Genomic DNA, 17,147 nt, shown 5'->3' on the forward strand with positions numbered 1-17,147 from the left:
CTGAGGATATTGAAATTTTAAATAAAAGACAATTTAAAAAAGACACTAAAAATGATTTAGAACGTATGACCATAAGTTGTTTTGGTTCCTTTATGATAAAATTGTGTGTTTATACCCTTTGATCAGTTATCAATTTAAGAATGTCTCATATTCTTATATATTTGAGATATGAGAACTTTATCCGAGAAATTGTCTATAAAATATTTGCACAATTTTTACTTTCCTTCTGATCTTGGCTCCATGTGTTTCATTTGTATTAAAAAAACTTTTCTAAATTAGTGTATCCTAAATTATTCATTTTTAATGGATACTGTTCTGCTACCTACTTCTTGTTTCTTCATAAATTATTCACTTATTCATGTTTAATAAGTAATATGATGTAAATTCTTTGAATTTTTTAATATCTATTTATATATAGGTTGTTCATCCATTTTTATCATATATTGGTAGATAGTATAAGATATTGATCTAAGCCCAATTTTTACCATACACTTTTCCAATTTACCCTACAATTGTTACCAAATAATGCATTCTTATTGTAAAATTTTAATTCTTTACATTCAGCTAATACAAGGTTACTATATTTATTTCCTTTTGTAAATTTCAGGTCTACTACTCTGTTCCATTGATCTACCTTTCTGTTTCTTAGCCAGTAAGAGGCAGTTTTGATCATTACCACCTTCTAATATTTTAAAGACAATACTACTAAACGTGTTCTTTTAAATGTTCTATTAGTTTATTTGATATTTTTGAATTTATGTTCTTCCAGATTAATTTTCTTATTATTTTCTAACTCAGCAAACTATTTTAGTATTTTAATTGGAATGACTTTGTATACAGATTAATTCATATAAAATTGTCATTTTTATTATAATGGCCCAGTGTACACAGGAAAACTAATATTTCTTCACTTATTTAATTCTTATTTTAATTGTAGAAAACTTTGTAAATAGTTTTGTTCTTATGGTCATTGGTTTGGCTTGGTAGTTGTACTCCTAAGTATTCTAGAATTATTTTGAATGGGATATCTGCTTAATGTTTTCTTCTTCTTCTTCTTCTTCTTCTTCTTCTTCTTCTTCTTCTTCTTCTTCTTCTTCTTCTTCTTCTTCTTCTTCTTCTTCTTCTTCTTCTTCTTTAGGTTTTTTATTTTTTTGCAAGGCAATTGGGTTAAGCGGCTTGCCCAAGGCCACACAGTTAGGTAATTATTAAGTGTATGAGTCCGGATTTGAACTCAGGTACTCCTGACTCCAGGGCCGGTGCTTTATCCACTGTACCACTTAGCTGCCCCTTAATGTTTTTTCCTTAATAAATTAAATAGCAACAAATTATTCTTGACAGATTAAGCTGCAATTACTAGGTAGTACATGGATGGACATTCAGCAAAGCAGAAAGAGAAAGACTGGTCAGATAATTAGGAGGAAGACCAAAAAGAATAGAATCTCAAACACGGATCATAAAGTTCCTGCAGAAAAAATAAATGATCATCACCAGTATCAGGTCAACAAGAATTAAAATTAGCAGGAAGTGATCTTTTTGAAATTTAAGAAAGCAGTAATGAAAATGGAGTTAAAGGAAGAGAAGCAGGAATCACACAGAGAGCTCCTTCCAAAACATACATAAGGTCTTTGGATACTGGGCAGAAAATAGCCCTATGGAACATTCCAGCAACAAGAGACTTTGCCCAAAGGAAATAAAAAGTTCTAAACAAATACTGAAACACTGTGAACCTATGTAAGGTACAGGAACAGTTGCCAACTGGAGGTTATCACTTCTGACACTTTTCTAAGTCACAGATGCAACGTGGACTATGGAAGGGGACAGGACCCAGCTGTGAGAATCAATCACAGGCATTTATCACTTGTTTAACAAGAGAAAAGTTCAGAAGCAAGCAACAACAAAGTTCAATGCTGTAGCTTTTAGACCAATGTGTGTGAGGAATAATCATGAGTGGAATCTCAGACTGAAGTGAAGCCTATAGTTCCAATCAAACAAAATACAAGTCAGGAGCCTATAAAGCTCAGACCTTACTGGTGATAGGGAAGGAACAAAGGAATAATCAGACTTTGACCTGAAAATGACCACATAGAATGGGGTGGGGAACCTTTTTTTTCTGCCAAAGGCTATTTGGATATTTACAGCAACATTTGTCTACTATATATGACCAAACATTTAATTAATTCATCCCTTAAAAGTGATTGGATTTATTGAATTTTGAATTCCATTTGTAGTTCTTGGGGCAGCACTAGACCAAATGATTTTGTCCTCATATGACCCCTGGGCAGGATGTTCCCCACCAGTGATTTAGAGCATGCAAAGCGTAGAAGTTTCCAGCCTAAGTTTCTTTGAAGCCAGACCTTTGGAGCCTGGATTAACAAAATAACCAATAACGCAAGAAAGCTGCAAGAGATCCAAAGTAGCTATTTCCTCAAGAAGTATGTTGAATCTGGGCCTAACAGAAATTATGAAGTCAGGAAGTTGAAAAAAATTAAAAAAGAAACAAAAAGAATCCCATTATGAAAAGCTATTTTGATGAAGAGACACTCAAAACACATACTCAGAAGTAAAGAACTGCCCCCCAAAAAATCTACAAGCTGTGCCTCAAAGGAAAATACAACTTGGGCACAAATTCAAATACAATTTTTGGAAGATATAAAGGAAGAAATCAAGAAAAGGATTTAAAATGCTTTCATGAAAGCAAACAAAAAATCAGTAGAAATTTTGGAGAAACTTTTAAAAATTTTTTAAAGGTTTAATTGTATGATAATTTTCAAAGCTAGAATAGAGAGTTCAGAATAAATGAATAAAGAAAAAAAGAAGCTAAAGTAGAGTTATCACTTTTTCAATAGCTGTTCAAGGTATTTAACCTCAGAGGGCTAGATTTAACTATGTTGTCCTTTCACTTACTTTGTTAAAAAAAAATCAAGAGAATAACTCTAAAAGTAGGTGCTCCCATTTCTGGGGGAAATGGCAGGAGAAAGGTTTAGGCAACCAAGATTTCCTATTTCTCCTCAGATTTCTCCACTTGTGGCCCCATACTTACTCTTTCAAAGTTACAGACTTGATTTTCTCTGTATCCTGCTGCAGATTCTTCACTAAAACATCTCCATATCGCTTGATGATGGGAAACATCTAAATGCCAAATGACAATAATTACATATGGAAAAATTAGTTCCCAAACAAAACAGTCTTCCCAAACCATAAAAAAGCACGATGGTATTTCATAAATTGCTTTCTCTCTATTAGGATGTCAAAAATCATACTACTTAAGGAGCTGATGATCAGTCTTAATGAGCTTACTCATTTCCTCAGTGCAACAATCAGGGACAATGTTAGGCTATCTGTGATAGAGAATACCATCTTTATCCAAAGAAAGAATTGTAGAGTTTAAACAAAAGCCAAAGACTCTATCTTTAATTTTTTTAAAAAATTTATCTATTATTTAATTTTGCTATCTCTTATATTGTATTTTTTTTCCTTAAGGAGATCATTTCTCTCCCAATACACTCAATTTTGATCAATGTATAATATGGAAACAATGTAAACACTATCAGACTGCCTCCTGTGGGGATGAGAGGAGGAAAGTGAAATTGGGGGGGAAATTGTAAAATTCAAAAAACAATAATAATCTTTTTTAAAAAGAATCATACTACAATCGAAAGAAAAGGCTTTCTAGGACATGTAGTCTAAATAAATCATTTTAAAGATAAAGAAACTGCAGCCAGAATGCTTAAGTGACTTGCAAATGCTCAGTCAGGTAATAGACATCAGAGGTGAGTTTGGAGATCAGATTTTCTAAATCTAGAGTGTCATCTCCATTCAGTCACAAAAACATAGGAAACAAAATATTCTCTTATAGGATGCTCAAAATTGTTGGCAGAAAATCACTGAAACTCATTTTTTTGATCTCTCCTAGACTCAGTCTTCTAGAATCTGATCAATGTTCATTGCTTTACCTCCTTGAGTTTTCCACTTGTAAATGTTGGAGACAACACTGTTCGAATTCTCTTCCATTGGTCATCTTCAGCAAGTGAGACAGCACTCTCCAAAATTCCTGATAAACCCAAATTCTGGGAGAAATATGTAAAAGACAAGACTATTCTTGTATTAAGTGATGAAACCAGAATCATGTTTCTATTACACTTTCCAGTTATTTTGACTGGCCTGTTGCATGCGAAGTAAATGTTTGACATTTGATGGGGATGCCCTGCACCTCCTCCATAGAATTTTTTCCCCAGGATAATAACTGGAAATGCCTGGTCAAAAGCAAAAAACTTAGAGGAACATTTAAGAATATGTTTCACATGACCATCTGGCTGTTGGAAGCAATTGATGAATAGTTATTGCCTGTACAGATGAGTGAAGTAGACCTAATATCCACAGTGATTTTTCCCTTTAATAATGATCCTAGTGCTACAATATATGTAAGTCTAATTGTTGGGGAGTAATTGCCACTCCCATGATTTCAAGCCCCAAAATGATGGGGTCCAAATCACCCAATAAAAGCTGTTTCTTTTTCCAGCTCAAGCTACTTTGCCTTCAGCTAGGCTACTTGCCTTCCCTCTTTTCTGAAAGAATATCAATAATGAAATTAATATTTTAGAGGTGGTCTAAAAACTGTGTGATCCTTAACACTTCTCACATATTTTCTACATGACTTCCAGAAACACTTTTCCACTGTCACTTACTCGATGATTAGTGAAGATGGTATAGCACTCTTTTACCAGCACTGATTTGATAATCTCTGGATCCATGACAGCCAACAGAGGTTGTCTACCATCAAAAATCCTAGACCGCAAAATGGAACAAATTACACTAGTCACCAAGTTACATTGTTGGAAACAGAATTTGCCAGTGGAAACTATAAATTTATGGCCACGCGTTCATTACTGCCTTAATTTGTCTTTAATTTGAGATGTGGAACTGAACCAAAAATCTAAAATAAAACTCATCAGAAAATATTTATGAAATATTTAGTGCATGCTTAAGTAACAATCCTGCTTCAGACTCTTCCTAGTTCTGTGACCCCATGCAAATCAGTAATCTCTCTCAATTCAGTTTCCTCATTAGCAAAATGAAGATAACAGTTGCACCAATCTTAAAGATTTGTTGGGGGATCAACTAAGATAATATGGATAAAGTACATTAAAAAATTAAGATATTTCATTGTTGTTGTGATGTATGATGGGAAAAAGGGAATGGTTTCATTCAGAAAGTAACATTTGAACTGATCTTAAAGAATGGTCAGTACTCAATAGGAAAAGGAAGAAAGGAGGGAAAATAGCCTGAGAAGTCACAGAGTGGCAAATGTATTTGGGAGCCAGGATCAATCAGTTACAGAGGGAAGTAATAGGAAGTAATAGGAAATAATATGAAGTAATAGGAAATAAGCCTGGGAAGATAAGGTGCTAATATTCTAGGAGAGTTCTGACTATCAAGCACTCATTTATTTTTAGGTTTTTTTTGCAAGGCAAACAGGTTTAAGTGGCTTGCGCAAGGCCACACAGCTAGGTAATTATTAAGTGTCTGAGACCGGATTTGAACCCAGGTATTCCTGACTCCAGGGCCAATGCTTTATCCACTACGCCACCTAGCTGCCCCCAAGCAATCATTTTTAAATTTTACTTAGAAGGTAATTGGGAGCCATGGAGGACTTTTGTGTATTAGTGTGAATATAAACAGATTTATGTACAAGAAGTATTATTATGATAACTGCAGTAAGAAGGGAGCAAAGAGTCTAAAAAAAATTCCAAAGGATCCTTTCAGGATGCAAAATGCCATCCACACCCAAAGAGAGAACTGAAGAAATGTATTCCTTTGTGGCTTCTTGATTTTTCTTGGAATTTTTTGGAAACATGCCAATATGGAAACTGGTTTTGCATGACTACATATATGAGTGATATCAAATTATTAGACCTCTCCACAGGTGAAGTAGAAACCAGAGTGGAGGCAAGTGCATCAAACTCCATTTTCTTAAAGGAATCTTAAATATAAGTTTTTAAAAATAAAAAAAATATTTTAAATGGACCAACCAGAAAGGAGAGTTGAGGCATAAAGAATCCTGTCAGGAGGCCACAGCAATAGTTTAAGAGTAGTAATAACAAATTATATTAGAGTTAGAAGTGGTGACAGTATGAATATAAAAGAGATTTTAGAGATGATGTAGAGATGGAATTGAAAATTACAGGAAATTAGGGGCAGCTAGGTGGCGTAGTGGATAAAGCACTGACCTTGGAGTCAGGAGTACCTGCATTCAAATTTGGTCTCAGACACTTAATAATTACCCAGCTGTGTGGCCTTGGGCAAGCCACTTAACCCTAGTTGCCTTGCAAAAACCTAAAAAAAAATTACAGGAAATTGAATAAATCTTAGATAAGAGGGAAAAATAATTGAAAAGAGAAAAAAAACATGGTATAGATATTTCAAACTCATTGGGGATCTGAAAGCAGCTTTAAGACTTATCATTAACAGACTAAAATCAAATAGGAAAATACCTAGCAAAATAAGTAAAAATTTATTACAATATTGTTATTCAGTGACTTCAATCATGTGCAAATGATCACAATCCTCTTTGGGATTTCCTTGGAAAATATACTGAAGGGGCTTTCCATTTCCTTCTTCAGTTCATTTTACAGATGAAGAAACTGAAGCAAACAGGTTTAAGTAACCTGCCCAGTATCACACAGTTAGTTGATGAGGACAAATTGAACTTCAGCTCTTCCTGATTCCAAGCCTAATTCTGTACCCATGGTGTCACCTAGGTTCTCAGCTAAAAGTGTGTGCCATGAATTTGAATTGGGTGAAACTGACCCAATTTCTCTACAAATGGGATTTTTGTATTGTAATATAAGTAGAGAAATCTGTTCTTGGAATTTGCAAGCTTTGGATTTGTAGAATGAGGATATGCAATTGGGATTGGTAAAAGAAAAGAATTTGAGGGATACCAAAAGTGGTGGTAGTAAAGCATTAAAATAGAAAACAATAGGAACAAATCCAAGCATTGTGACAAATAAAGGCCAATGGGGGGTGCAGCACAGAAAAGTAGCAATTGGTCAAGAACCGCCATGTACAGTAAGAATGAGAACATGAGATTTAGGGGGAGTGGGTGGGATAGGCAAAAGGAAATGATTTGGTGATTAAATTGTGTAATTTCAATTCTTGATTTTTGATCCTGATGAGATTATTAGTTCAAAAATGTTAACATGATGCCTGAATGTAGAAAAAGAAACTCTTTGAAATATTAGAAGTTGAGGAGTCTCATGGACAGGATATAAATTGAAATATTATTTTGTAGCCAAGTGTAAAGGGTGAGTTGAGAAGAAGATAGTGAACTCTGAACCATGGTCATTGAAAAAGATGGGAAATTTATTTGGAGCTGAGCAAATAAAAAAGGGCAAAGTATTTGGGAGACAGTGAAAGAAGAATGATCTAGAAACTACAGCGATGATTAAAGAATATACCTTCTTCATCACCCAAACCCATAAGTAGAAGATGGAGGGAATAGGAGAAAGAGCAGAAAGCATTTTAGGGGATATGGAATGTTTAGGAGAGATTCAGGTTTCTATTACAGCAAAAAATTAGGAATCAAGTTAGTTGAAAAGTTTACAGATGTGTAGGAAAATTGGAAGATAAGAGGGTGTGGATTCCTTGAAGGATAGAAGCAATAGGTGATGGAAAATTGCCTTAAAAATAATAGGAGTAAATACAGTAAGGACAAGTATTCAGGATGAAGCATTGTGGGTACTTGCACCTAAATATTGAGGAATAGTTGACCATGACTATGAAGACAATATAAGAGGTATATTATCATGGCATACTTTTCCAGAACCAATCAATAGATGACCCTCCTAAGATTGTAAGATAGAAATTAGAATCTTGGTATCCCAAAGCAGCTAAGATGCAACACAAGAAGAAAAACTGTGGTGGAAGATGATTGGTAGGAATAAAAGCTAATGGAATAGCACAATAACATCAGCAAAGCGCATTGGTACTCATATGGTATACATACATATATAAACACATATACATATATATACGTATACAGATACAGATGTATACTTATTCCTTCACACATGTACTTCACCCATATGTATACCAACATGTAGATGTCCAGACATTATTTCTAGAAAGATCTCCTTTTCTCACTGATTTTTTTGTGTGTTAGGAGAGTATGAGCTCAAAGTTTATAGAGATCATGTTCTGTTGTTGAATAAGTTTCACTACTACTTAGTTATATTCCCTGTTATGGACCAGTGTCCTATAGCTAATTAATAAAAGTAAAAATTTGTGTTAGTGCTCAAGAGCTAAGATTTGAACAGGATTTTGACCCTCTTCTTAATTCTCTTCAATCTGGAATAGCTTATAGGAGTGTCTAGATTGACAAGGTATCAGATACTACATTAATGTTAATCAATATAACATAGATTATTCATAGAAATTAAGGTTAATGTGATATCATGTACTTTGAAGTTGCATAGATATAAGCATATCACATAAAATTTCAAACATTTCTAAAAATACATCACTTGCTTAATTCTTCATACTCATTATTTACTTATTTATTTATTAAGTATGAATTCTCATAAATTCATTGGGTCCACATTCATGGATCAGATTTAATAAAGTTTTAAATAATAAATTAAAGAAAGTGAGGCAACACCTTAGGAAGTAAAATTACTGCTAAAAAAGGGGCAGCTAGGTGATGCAGTGGATAGAGTACCTGCCCTGGAGTCAAGAGAACCTGAGTTTAAATGTGACCTCAGCTACTTAATAATTACCTAGCTGTGTGACCTTGGGAAAGTCACTTAACCCCACTGCAGTGCAGAAATAAAAAAAATACTAAAATAAATAATGATTACCCTCATATCCCTACATGTTATTATTTTGTGATCATCTCTTGTCAATTCTTATAGTTTTTACATGCCAAATCATTCAATAGGGTGGAAGCTTCTTGAAGGCTGGAACTCATTTTCAGTTCTGTCTGTATCTCAATTTGTATCTTGCTAAGCAAGTCTACACCTGGTAGACATTAAAACAAAGTTTCCTTATTTCTTCAACATTCATGTTATCATAGCACTGAAATCAAAGAGGGGTATGTCCAAATTCCAAAACCTAGAATAATATAATATAATATTAGGTGCCCGTTATGATGATCCTGAATTACAATTCTGTGGTATTAAATAGATCTCTAATTCCTCTAACTACACAGTTATATTTGAGTTGAGATGGAGAGCTATGTGTGGCTGATGATAGAAATATGTAGGGAAAATGGAAAGATTACTTACCCCCAGGTTTTCCCATATTTTTTAAAACAAGCCAGGTCAAAAGCAGCAAAACCCTACAAAAATTTAAATAAAATATTTTCATGAATTCCTAATAATAAATAATGTTGAGGATGGAGTCAAGATAGTAGAATAAAGGTAACCCGAACCCAAACCCTCCAATGCCCTGAAAATACTTTTAAATTATAACTCTTTATAAATTCTAGAATGGTATAACCCATAAAAAGATAGAATAAAACAGTTTTCCAGGCTAAGACAATTTAAATTAGCAAGACAATCTGTTGCTCCAGGGTGAAAGGGGAGAGTAGAGTCTAGCACCAAAAAGGTTGCTAGCAAACTAGGTACAGGAATTTGGAGCCAATCAGCTGTAGCAGCTACTATTCCATAGTCAATAAGGGAGTTGAACAACTGATTGGATTATAGGGATCTTTTTACTAGCACTAATTGTAAAACTCTTTTACTTTGTCCATACTCTGCTCCAGGTCCCAGGTGACAGTCTCAAAGTGAAGAGGAACACTAGCATACCAGAATTTGCAGCCATAATGGATCAAGGACCCTCTTCACAGGGCAGAAACGAGTATTTATGGTCACTCTCAGAGCACAGACCAGGAGAGTAGTAAACACACCTCTCCTTAGGTCATACCACCTTGTAAGAACTAAGAACTTACAGGTCCCTAGAAATAGCTTTGAAAACTATTGCACAAACCCTGCACTCTTCATCCTAGAAGCAGAAACCTACTGTAACAAAGAGCTAAAAATTAATAGACTGGAGAAAAGAGCAAGCAATGGAAAAGAATATGAACATAGAAAGTTACTGTGTAACAAGGAAGAGGAACATACATACTCAGAAAAAAGATAACTATTTCAAAGCTCCTACCTCCAAAGTCTCCAGAAAAATTATGAATTGGTCTCAGGTTATGGAAGTATTTAGACATATAAACAAAAAATTAAGAAAAGGGATGAGAGTGAGGTAATAAAATCATGGAAAAAGTAAGTTAACAGTATGGTAAAGGAGAAACAAAAAAATGATGAAGAAAATAACACCTTAAAAAACTAGAATTAAAAACGAGGTACAAAAATATCAATGAGGAAAAGAATGCCCTGTAAAGCAGAATAGACCAAATGAAAAAGGAATTACAAAAAGCATACTGAAGAAAATCATTCATTAAAAATTAAAATCATGCAAATGGAAACTAATGACTTTATGAGAAATCAATTAACAAAACAAACCGAAGAATGAATAAATGGGAGATAATATGAATTATCTCATTAGAAAAACAAATGACCTAGGAAATAGATTCATGAGATAAAATTCATGAAAGCCATGAACAAAAATAGAGCCCAGACATCATGTTTCAAGAAATTATCAAGGAAAAGTTTCCTGGTATTCTAGAACAAGAAGGTAAATAGAAACTGAAAGAATCTACAGAAAGAGATTTCAAAAGTAAAAGTCTCAGTAATATCATGGTCAAATTCCAGACCTCCCAGGTCAAGGAGAAAATATAAATAGCCAGAAAGAAACAAGTGAATTATTGAGCCACAGTCAGGATAACACAAGATTTACTTTTACATTAAAAGTTGGAAGACTTGGAATATGATCATCTGGAAGGCAAAAAAATCTTGGATTACAACCAAAATTCAACTCCAAAGAAAAACTGAGCATAAATGTTCAAGGGAAAAAATACCTATTCAATGAATTAGGGGACTTTCAAATTTTCCTAATGAAAAGACAAGAGTTGAATAGGAATTTCAATCTTCAAGTATAAGTCAAAATCTTATATCCACTCTGCAAATTAAAAGGCAAACAGGAAAGGGAAAGCTTAATGGACTTAATGCGGGTAAAATTTAAAAATTTAAATTTAAAATTTAAATTTAAAAATGTTAAAAATTTCTAAATGGGAAGATGATACTTATAATTCTTAAGAAATCTCTTATTAGGATAGTTATAAGGAATATTCATATAAGCAGAGGGCACACATGAATAAGATATTTATAAAAAATTAAATTAAGTATGAGAGAGAAATGTACTGGGAAAAAATAGAGGTAGAATGGGGTAAATTACGTCATATATAAGAGACAAGAAAAAAACTTTTGCAGTGGATAGAAAGAGGAGGCAGTTGAGAGATACTGAGTAAACTTTATTCTAATCAGAATTGACTCAAAGAAGGATAACACACTCAGAAAAGTAGAAAGGGAAAGGGGTAAGAAAGTAGGGGGTCCTGCCCTGGCCATGGCAGTATTTCAGGAGGTGGAGGAGGTGAGCCAATGATTGTTTGGTCTGCTCAATCCCAACTGGACCAGGGTGCAGTTGCAGTGACTCCTAGAGTGGTAGGACCAGATGATCAAGAACCTGATGGACACAAAAAAAAAAGACCACCCATCTGCTCCTCACAGAGATCCTTTCTGTGGAGGAAGATGTGATTCAAAAACTTATTGATGAAGATGAAACAGCACAACGTGTTGAATCCAAGTTACACAAAATTGAATCTGAGCTGCAGGACAGTGAGAAAGATGCCAATCTAAAGGCTGATCTACATCTGTTGACAAAAGAACTGGAAGAACAGAAGGAAATGGACCAAGACCTCAGAAAAACAGAAGGATCTTCAACAACTGAGATCCCTCCAGCAACGTACATATCTAAATTTTATCTTTGAGTCAGTCAAATAGAATGGGATTATGAATGTGAATCAATGAAAATCAAAGGCATTCATCATCATCTCACCATTGCCCAGTCTATCTATTTCAAAAACACCCTGAACTCTAAGGAGTTTTTCAGTGACTATCTCTGGAACTCGGCGATTACACAGTGGTGACCAATCCAGTGGTCTCACTGATGGATATATGGGGATAGGGAATGTGAGAGTGGAGGGTAGGTAATTGTAGGAAAATTCATTTATGTGGATACTATATGATTTGGTGCATATATATTTAATATTGATATTACTTTATTATCTATGTTATCTTCTAGCAAAATGATCATCCCTTTTAATTAAATCTATTTTGCTTTTGCTTTGAAAAAAGGTAGAGCATATCAGAGAGGTTAGCAATGGTAAATGAAAAAATTTGAAACAAATTTCTTTGATAAGGGTCTCATTTATCAAACAAAGAAGGAAAATAATAAAATTTATAACAATAAGAGCTATTTCCCAATTGATAAATTATCAAAAGTTTTCAGATGAAATAATCAAAGTTATATTTAGATATAGATAAAATGCTCTCACTATTGATTAGAGAAATGCAAATTAAAACAATTCCAAGGTACTACTTCATGTCTATTGGATTGTCTATTAAGACAGGAAAGAAAAATCACAAATGTTGTAGGGGATGTGGGAAAAATGAGAAATAAATGTACTGTTGGTGGAACTGTGAACTAAATCATTCCATATAGAAATTTGGAATTAGTGACTAAAAAAAAAAATCAATCATTGTTTTTGACCTAGCAACACCACCCTTAGGTCTGTATCTCAAATGAGATTAAAAACTCAAATAGGCAAAGGACCTATATGTACAAAAATATTTATTGTAGGTCTTTTCTGATGGCAAAGATTTGGAAATTGAGGGGATGTCTGCCAACTGGGGAATGGCTGAATTAACTGTCATATGTTGTCATGATGAAATACTATTCTAAGAAATGATGAGCAGGATGCTCTCAGTAAACTTTGGACTTACATGAACTGATGCAAGCTGAAAATTTTTATGGACACAGTAACAGCAATATTGTAAGATATTCCTCAGTTATAGCTAAAACTAAACTACTTACAGCAATATAATGATCCAAGACTACTCTGAAGGACTTAAAGTGAAAAATGCTATCCATCCCTGGAGAAAGAACTGATGGTTTCTGAATACAAATTGAATCACATTTTTTGGTTTTCTTTTTTTTTGCAAGGCAATGGGGGAGAGTGACTTGCCCAAGGTCACACAGCTAAGTAAGTCTTTAGTGTCTTCAGCCTGATTTGAACTCATGTCCTCCTGACTCCTAAGCCAGTGTTCTATCCAATGCCCCACTTCACTGCCTCTCTTTTGCTTTCTTTTCCTTGAGGAATTTTTTTGGTCTATATTTTCTTTAACAACATGACTATCATGGAAATGTTTTGCATTACTACACATATAAAATCTATATTTAATTGCTTGCCTTCTCAGTTTGGGGTTCAGTGGTAAGGAGGGAGGAAGAGAAAGAATGTGGAAGTCAAAGTATTAAAATTGAGTGCTAAAATTTGTTTTTACATGTAACTGGGCAAAAATAAAATACTAAAGAAAAATAATGAATAATGATAAATGCCTTAAATTATGAAATTAAATATAAAATAATTGCTGTGCTCTCTGCTTGCTTGGAGGATCTGGTCCAATTCAAATGTACCTATTTCCTGATCTCTTCAACATCTCTTCCTTTCCTGATCTCTTCAACATAAATTTCTCCAACATCCTTGCTCTCTTGATTTTAACTCTAATATCTTTTTATTATATTATGAAAGTATGCTTAAAGTAGTGATTATTTTATTCACTGTATTTTCAATGCAGTACCTAGGACATAGTAGGAACTTAATTAAAGGGTTTATGATTGATGGATTAATACACCCTACACATTTATGCTCTTACTATATTCTCATTTATATTGCAATTTTCTCAGCACATGTCATTCTCTGTCCTGGATAATAGGATCCTCATCCACTATGGATTTTTTACAAGTTCTTAATATTTTAAGTGTCATTAGATCTTTTTATATCTGAAAAGACCTATGGAACCTTTCTGAATACATAAAACACATAACATCACAAAACAACCAATTTTACTAAAATAGTTATTAAAAATTATATTTCCCATGTTAAGAATCCTTGATTTAGTAGAGTGTATCACTCAAAATAGATTAGGAAATATTCATTAATGATAATTGTTAATATAATGATGATTACATCCTTTGAGAATTTTTATTTACTGTTGATAGTAAATTTTCTAAAGCTATTTCATATCTACTTCATGAGTTTGTATGTCTCATTTAATTCTCCCCACAAGCTAATAATATAGTTAAGCAAAGCTCAGAAAAGATGAGGGGTTGTGTCACCTATTAAAGTCATTGATCCATCAATCTATTCCATCTTTGTTTTCAGTACATGACAAATCTTCTGATTTTATATAGTCAGTAGAAAGGTACAAAGAACTTTCAAAACTAGCCTCAAAATCAAGCACTCCCAGGTTCAAGTTCTACCTCTCATACAATCCACTTGTGTGGAACTGGACAAAATATATAACAATTACTTCAGGTGACTCTCTGAGACTAAAAATTGTAAGGAAAGTCAGGTGATAATAGCAGTTACCTCACCTGGAAATTCTTATGCCCATTAAATCTCAGGTCCAGTCATTATCTCCTGGAGCACTGAGTACAAAGAATTCAAAAGGCAAATTCTTTTGAATAAATGGCTAAAATCATCTAGTGACTATTAATAACACTGACAAGCATTCAGAAAGAATTTACTATAAAGCATTAAGTCCCTAAGACTTGTAAATGAAACCACTGTCCAAAGAAAAGAAGACCTGAATACGCATTCCATCTGAAGGAAAAGTGCAGTGTAAAGTATCTTTTAAAAATCTGAGATCTTACAAAGAATCAGAAGATCCTAGACTTCAAATTTAAAGCACAAATCTGGACATTAAGTTGAGGAAACTGAGGCCTAGGGAGAATACAAATGACTTACCCGAAATCCCAAAGGCAATAAACATCAGAGTTGGTATTTGTCCCTAACTCTTGAGCCAAGAGCTAAAGTTCTTTTCACTATCCAAAGAGAGAAAAGGAGAACTCATAGAAACTCACATTGCGATATGAAAGAATAGTGCCAAAGAAAGGAAGAGGTGTTGGTCCCGGAATTCCTAGGTTCTTAAAGACCTTGTGTGTCCAAGTCCCATATCTGTAAAGTGAAGGAGAGGAAGATATTAAAGACAAGACAAAGACTTCAGACATAAACTGATCACTTGTCAGCAATCAAAAGGGGTGACACTATAAAGGTACTCTGATGTAAGACTTGAATGACAACTATATTATGTTCTTTTCTTCTGATTTATATGTCACTTCACTTGATTCTAATTCAATATATGCTAGAGTAAGGGGTAAGATTATGACTGCTATTTGAAAGACATAATTCAATAATATTTGATTTCATAATAATCTACTGACATTTTTTAAAATGACTTGGTTTGTTTATAATTCATTATGTGCATATTTAATTTTGATATTATTTCTTCAGAAAGGGTATATAGTTTCTCTTTGTTTTGCTTGGCCTAACAATTTACTGATTATAGCCTCAAAATAGTAGATTCCATAAATATACTATATCATAATATGATATTTTTATTATATTTTGTTGTGTGGTTTTCTTAGACAGGTTACTTCTCTTGTCTTAACTTCAAGTTTCTCATCTGTCAAATGAGGGAGAAAATGATGGAACTGCACTAAATAATCCCTTAAGTCCTTCCTGGATCTCACATCCTATCCAATAAACACTCCAGTGTATCATTACCCTCAGCGAGCAATGCCCATACACAAACTGGCAGTTCTGATTTCCAATATGACACTAAGGATGAAAGAATCATATATCTAGAGTTTTAGGAGGCTTCAGAATTCACTTAAGAACCCCCTCATTCTATGAATGAGGAAGCTGAGGCTCAGCAATTTAAGATCCTCAATCAAGATCATAAGAGTAAGTGAACATCAAAAGAGGAATCTAGCTCACTAGGTGCCTCCTAAACCATCATGAGTGTTGATGTGATTTTGACATGAATTAGGAGGGATCCCATGACATATAATGTTTGTATTTCCCCACTCCTGTGAGCTCATGCTTTCATGATAGCTCTAAAAAAAGAAACTGACTATTTATATTTTGATATTAGATTATCTCCCTGTCCAAAAACAACTTAATTTGTTCTAGACTGGTCATTTTAGACCTTTAGTTCCTTCTATTCACTGATGGGAATTTTGAAAATTCTAATACACTAGGGGCATAAGATTATCAACCTCTGCAATTTGACTAAAATAGTATGACACAAGAAAAAGAAAAAATGAAAACTTAATGAAGTTCCATGAATTTTCCTCTAATAATAGTATCCTGTGTCACATTTTGTGTTAAAGTAACCAACATATTAGGGAGATAAAGACCTAAGAACATCCCATGGGCCATAATTAAATGATAGCCATTGAAGTCATTAGAAGCCTTAAAATAAATAAAAACAGCTAATTCTGACATTTTGGTGTTTGCAATTTCTGCTTGAGAAATTCTGCCTCTTTTCCCTTTCAATACAGGACTATGGGTCTCATCAGTTTGGAATGGAACATGACATACTTGATCAACTTGAATTTTTTGTACAGAAAAGCTTCTATCTCTGATATGTATTCATGTCAGTGACCTGTCTCTGCCTTTCCAGGACAGTGATTAGTTAAAAAAAATCTGTTGTAACAGAATAGAGGAGTGCTCATTGATGATGCTGCCACCTCAAAGCCTTTGAAAAAGAGAATAAAGAAATATGTCATACAGAATCCATAGAAACTGACTGATAGATAAGAATTCAGAGTTTTGGTCAAGATGAACATTAACAAATAAACTTTAAATTTTGGACATAAAGTAATACCTTCTAAACTATGGGGGGAAATATTTATAGGGAGCAAAATCGGAAAAGTATTAAGACAAAAAGATAATTGACATGAACTCAAGTTTCTTTAAGAAGTTTTTTTTTTTTTTGCTTTTAAATTCCTTAATCAAAATTAAAAGAATCTCCTCAGTCACTTCTTTTGGAAAATTACAAAAGAACCTTTGATCAAGGAGTTTATGATTTTTATCCTTGATACTTTTTTCTACCAAACTATGTCAATTCATTTATATA

The 17,147-nt window shown here is 33.7% G+C and overlaps 1 protein-coding gene and 1 pseudogene across 3 annotated transcripts in view; one reads left to right on the forward strand and one right to left on the reverse strand.

Annotated features, from left to right (window-relative positions):
- Nucleotides 1-17,147, reverse strand: part of LOC141502391 (cytochrome P450 3A24-like) — a 46,336-nt gene that overhangs the window by 22,658 nt on the left and 6,531 nt on the right. For all 3 annotated transcript variants that reach the window (XM_074207109.1, XM_074207111.1, XM_074207110.1), the window contains 5 exons: nucleotides 15,088-15,181; nucleotides 9,282-9,334; nucleotides 4,686-4,785; nucleotides 3,954-4,067; nucleotides 3,041-3,129 (listed from right to left, as the gene is read on the reverse strand). In XM_074207109.1, coding sequence (XP_074063210.1) covers nucleotides 3,041-3,129; nucleotides 3,954-4,067; nucleotides 4,686-4,785; nucleotides 9,282-9,334; nucleotides 15,088-15,181 — 450 coding nt within the window. The remainder of the gene's footprint in view (nucleotides 1-3,040; nucleotides 3,130-3,953; nucleotides 4,068-4,685; nucleotides 4,786-9,281; nucleotides 9,335-15,087; nucleotides 15,182-17,147) is intronic.
- On the forward strand, nucleotides 11,509-12,182 carry LOC141502392 (kinetochore protein Spc24 pseudogene; annotated as a pseudogene).

This window comes from Macrotis lagotis, chromosome X (assembly GCF_037893015.1).
Source record: "Macrotis lagotis isolate mMagLag1 chromosome X, bilby.v1.9.chrom.fasta, whole genome shotgun sequence".
NCBI classification, from domain to species: Eukaryota; Metazoa; Chordata; class Mammalia; order Peramelemorphia; family Peramelidae; genus Macrotis; species Macrotis lagotis.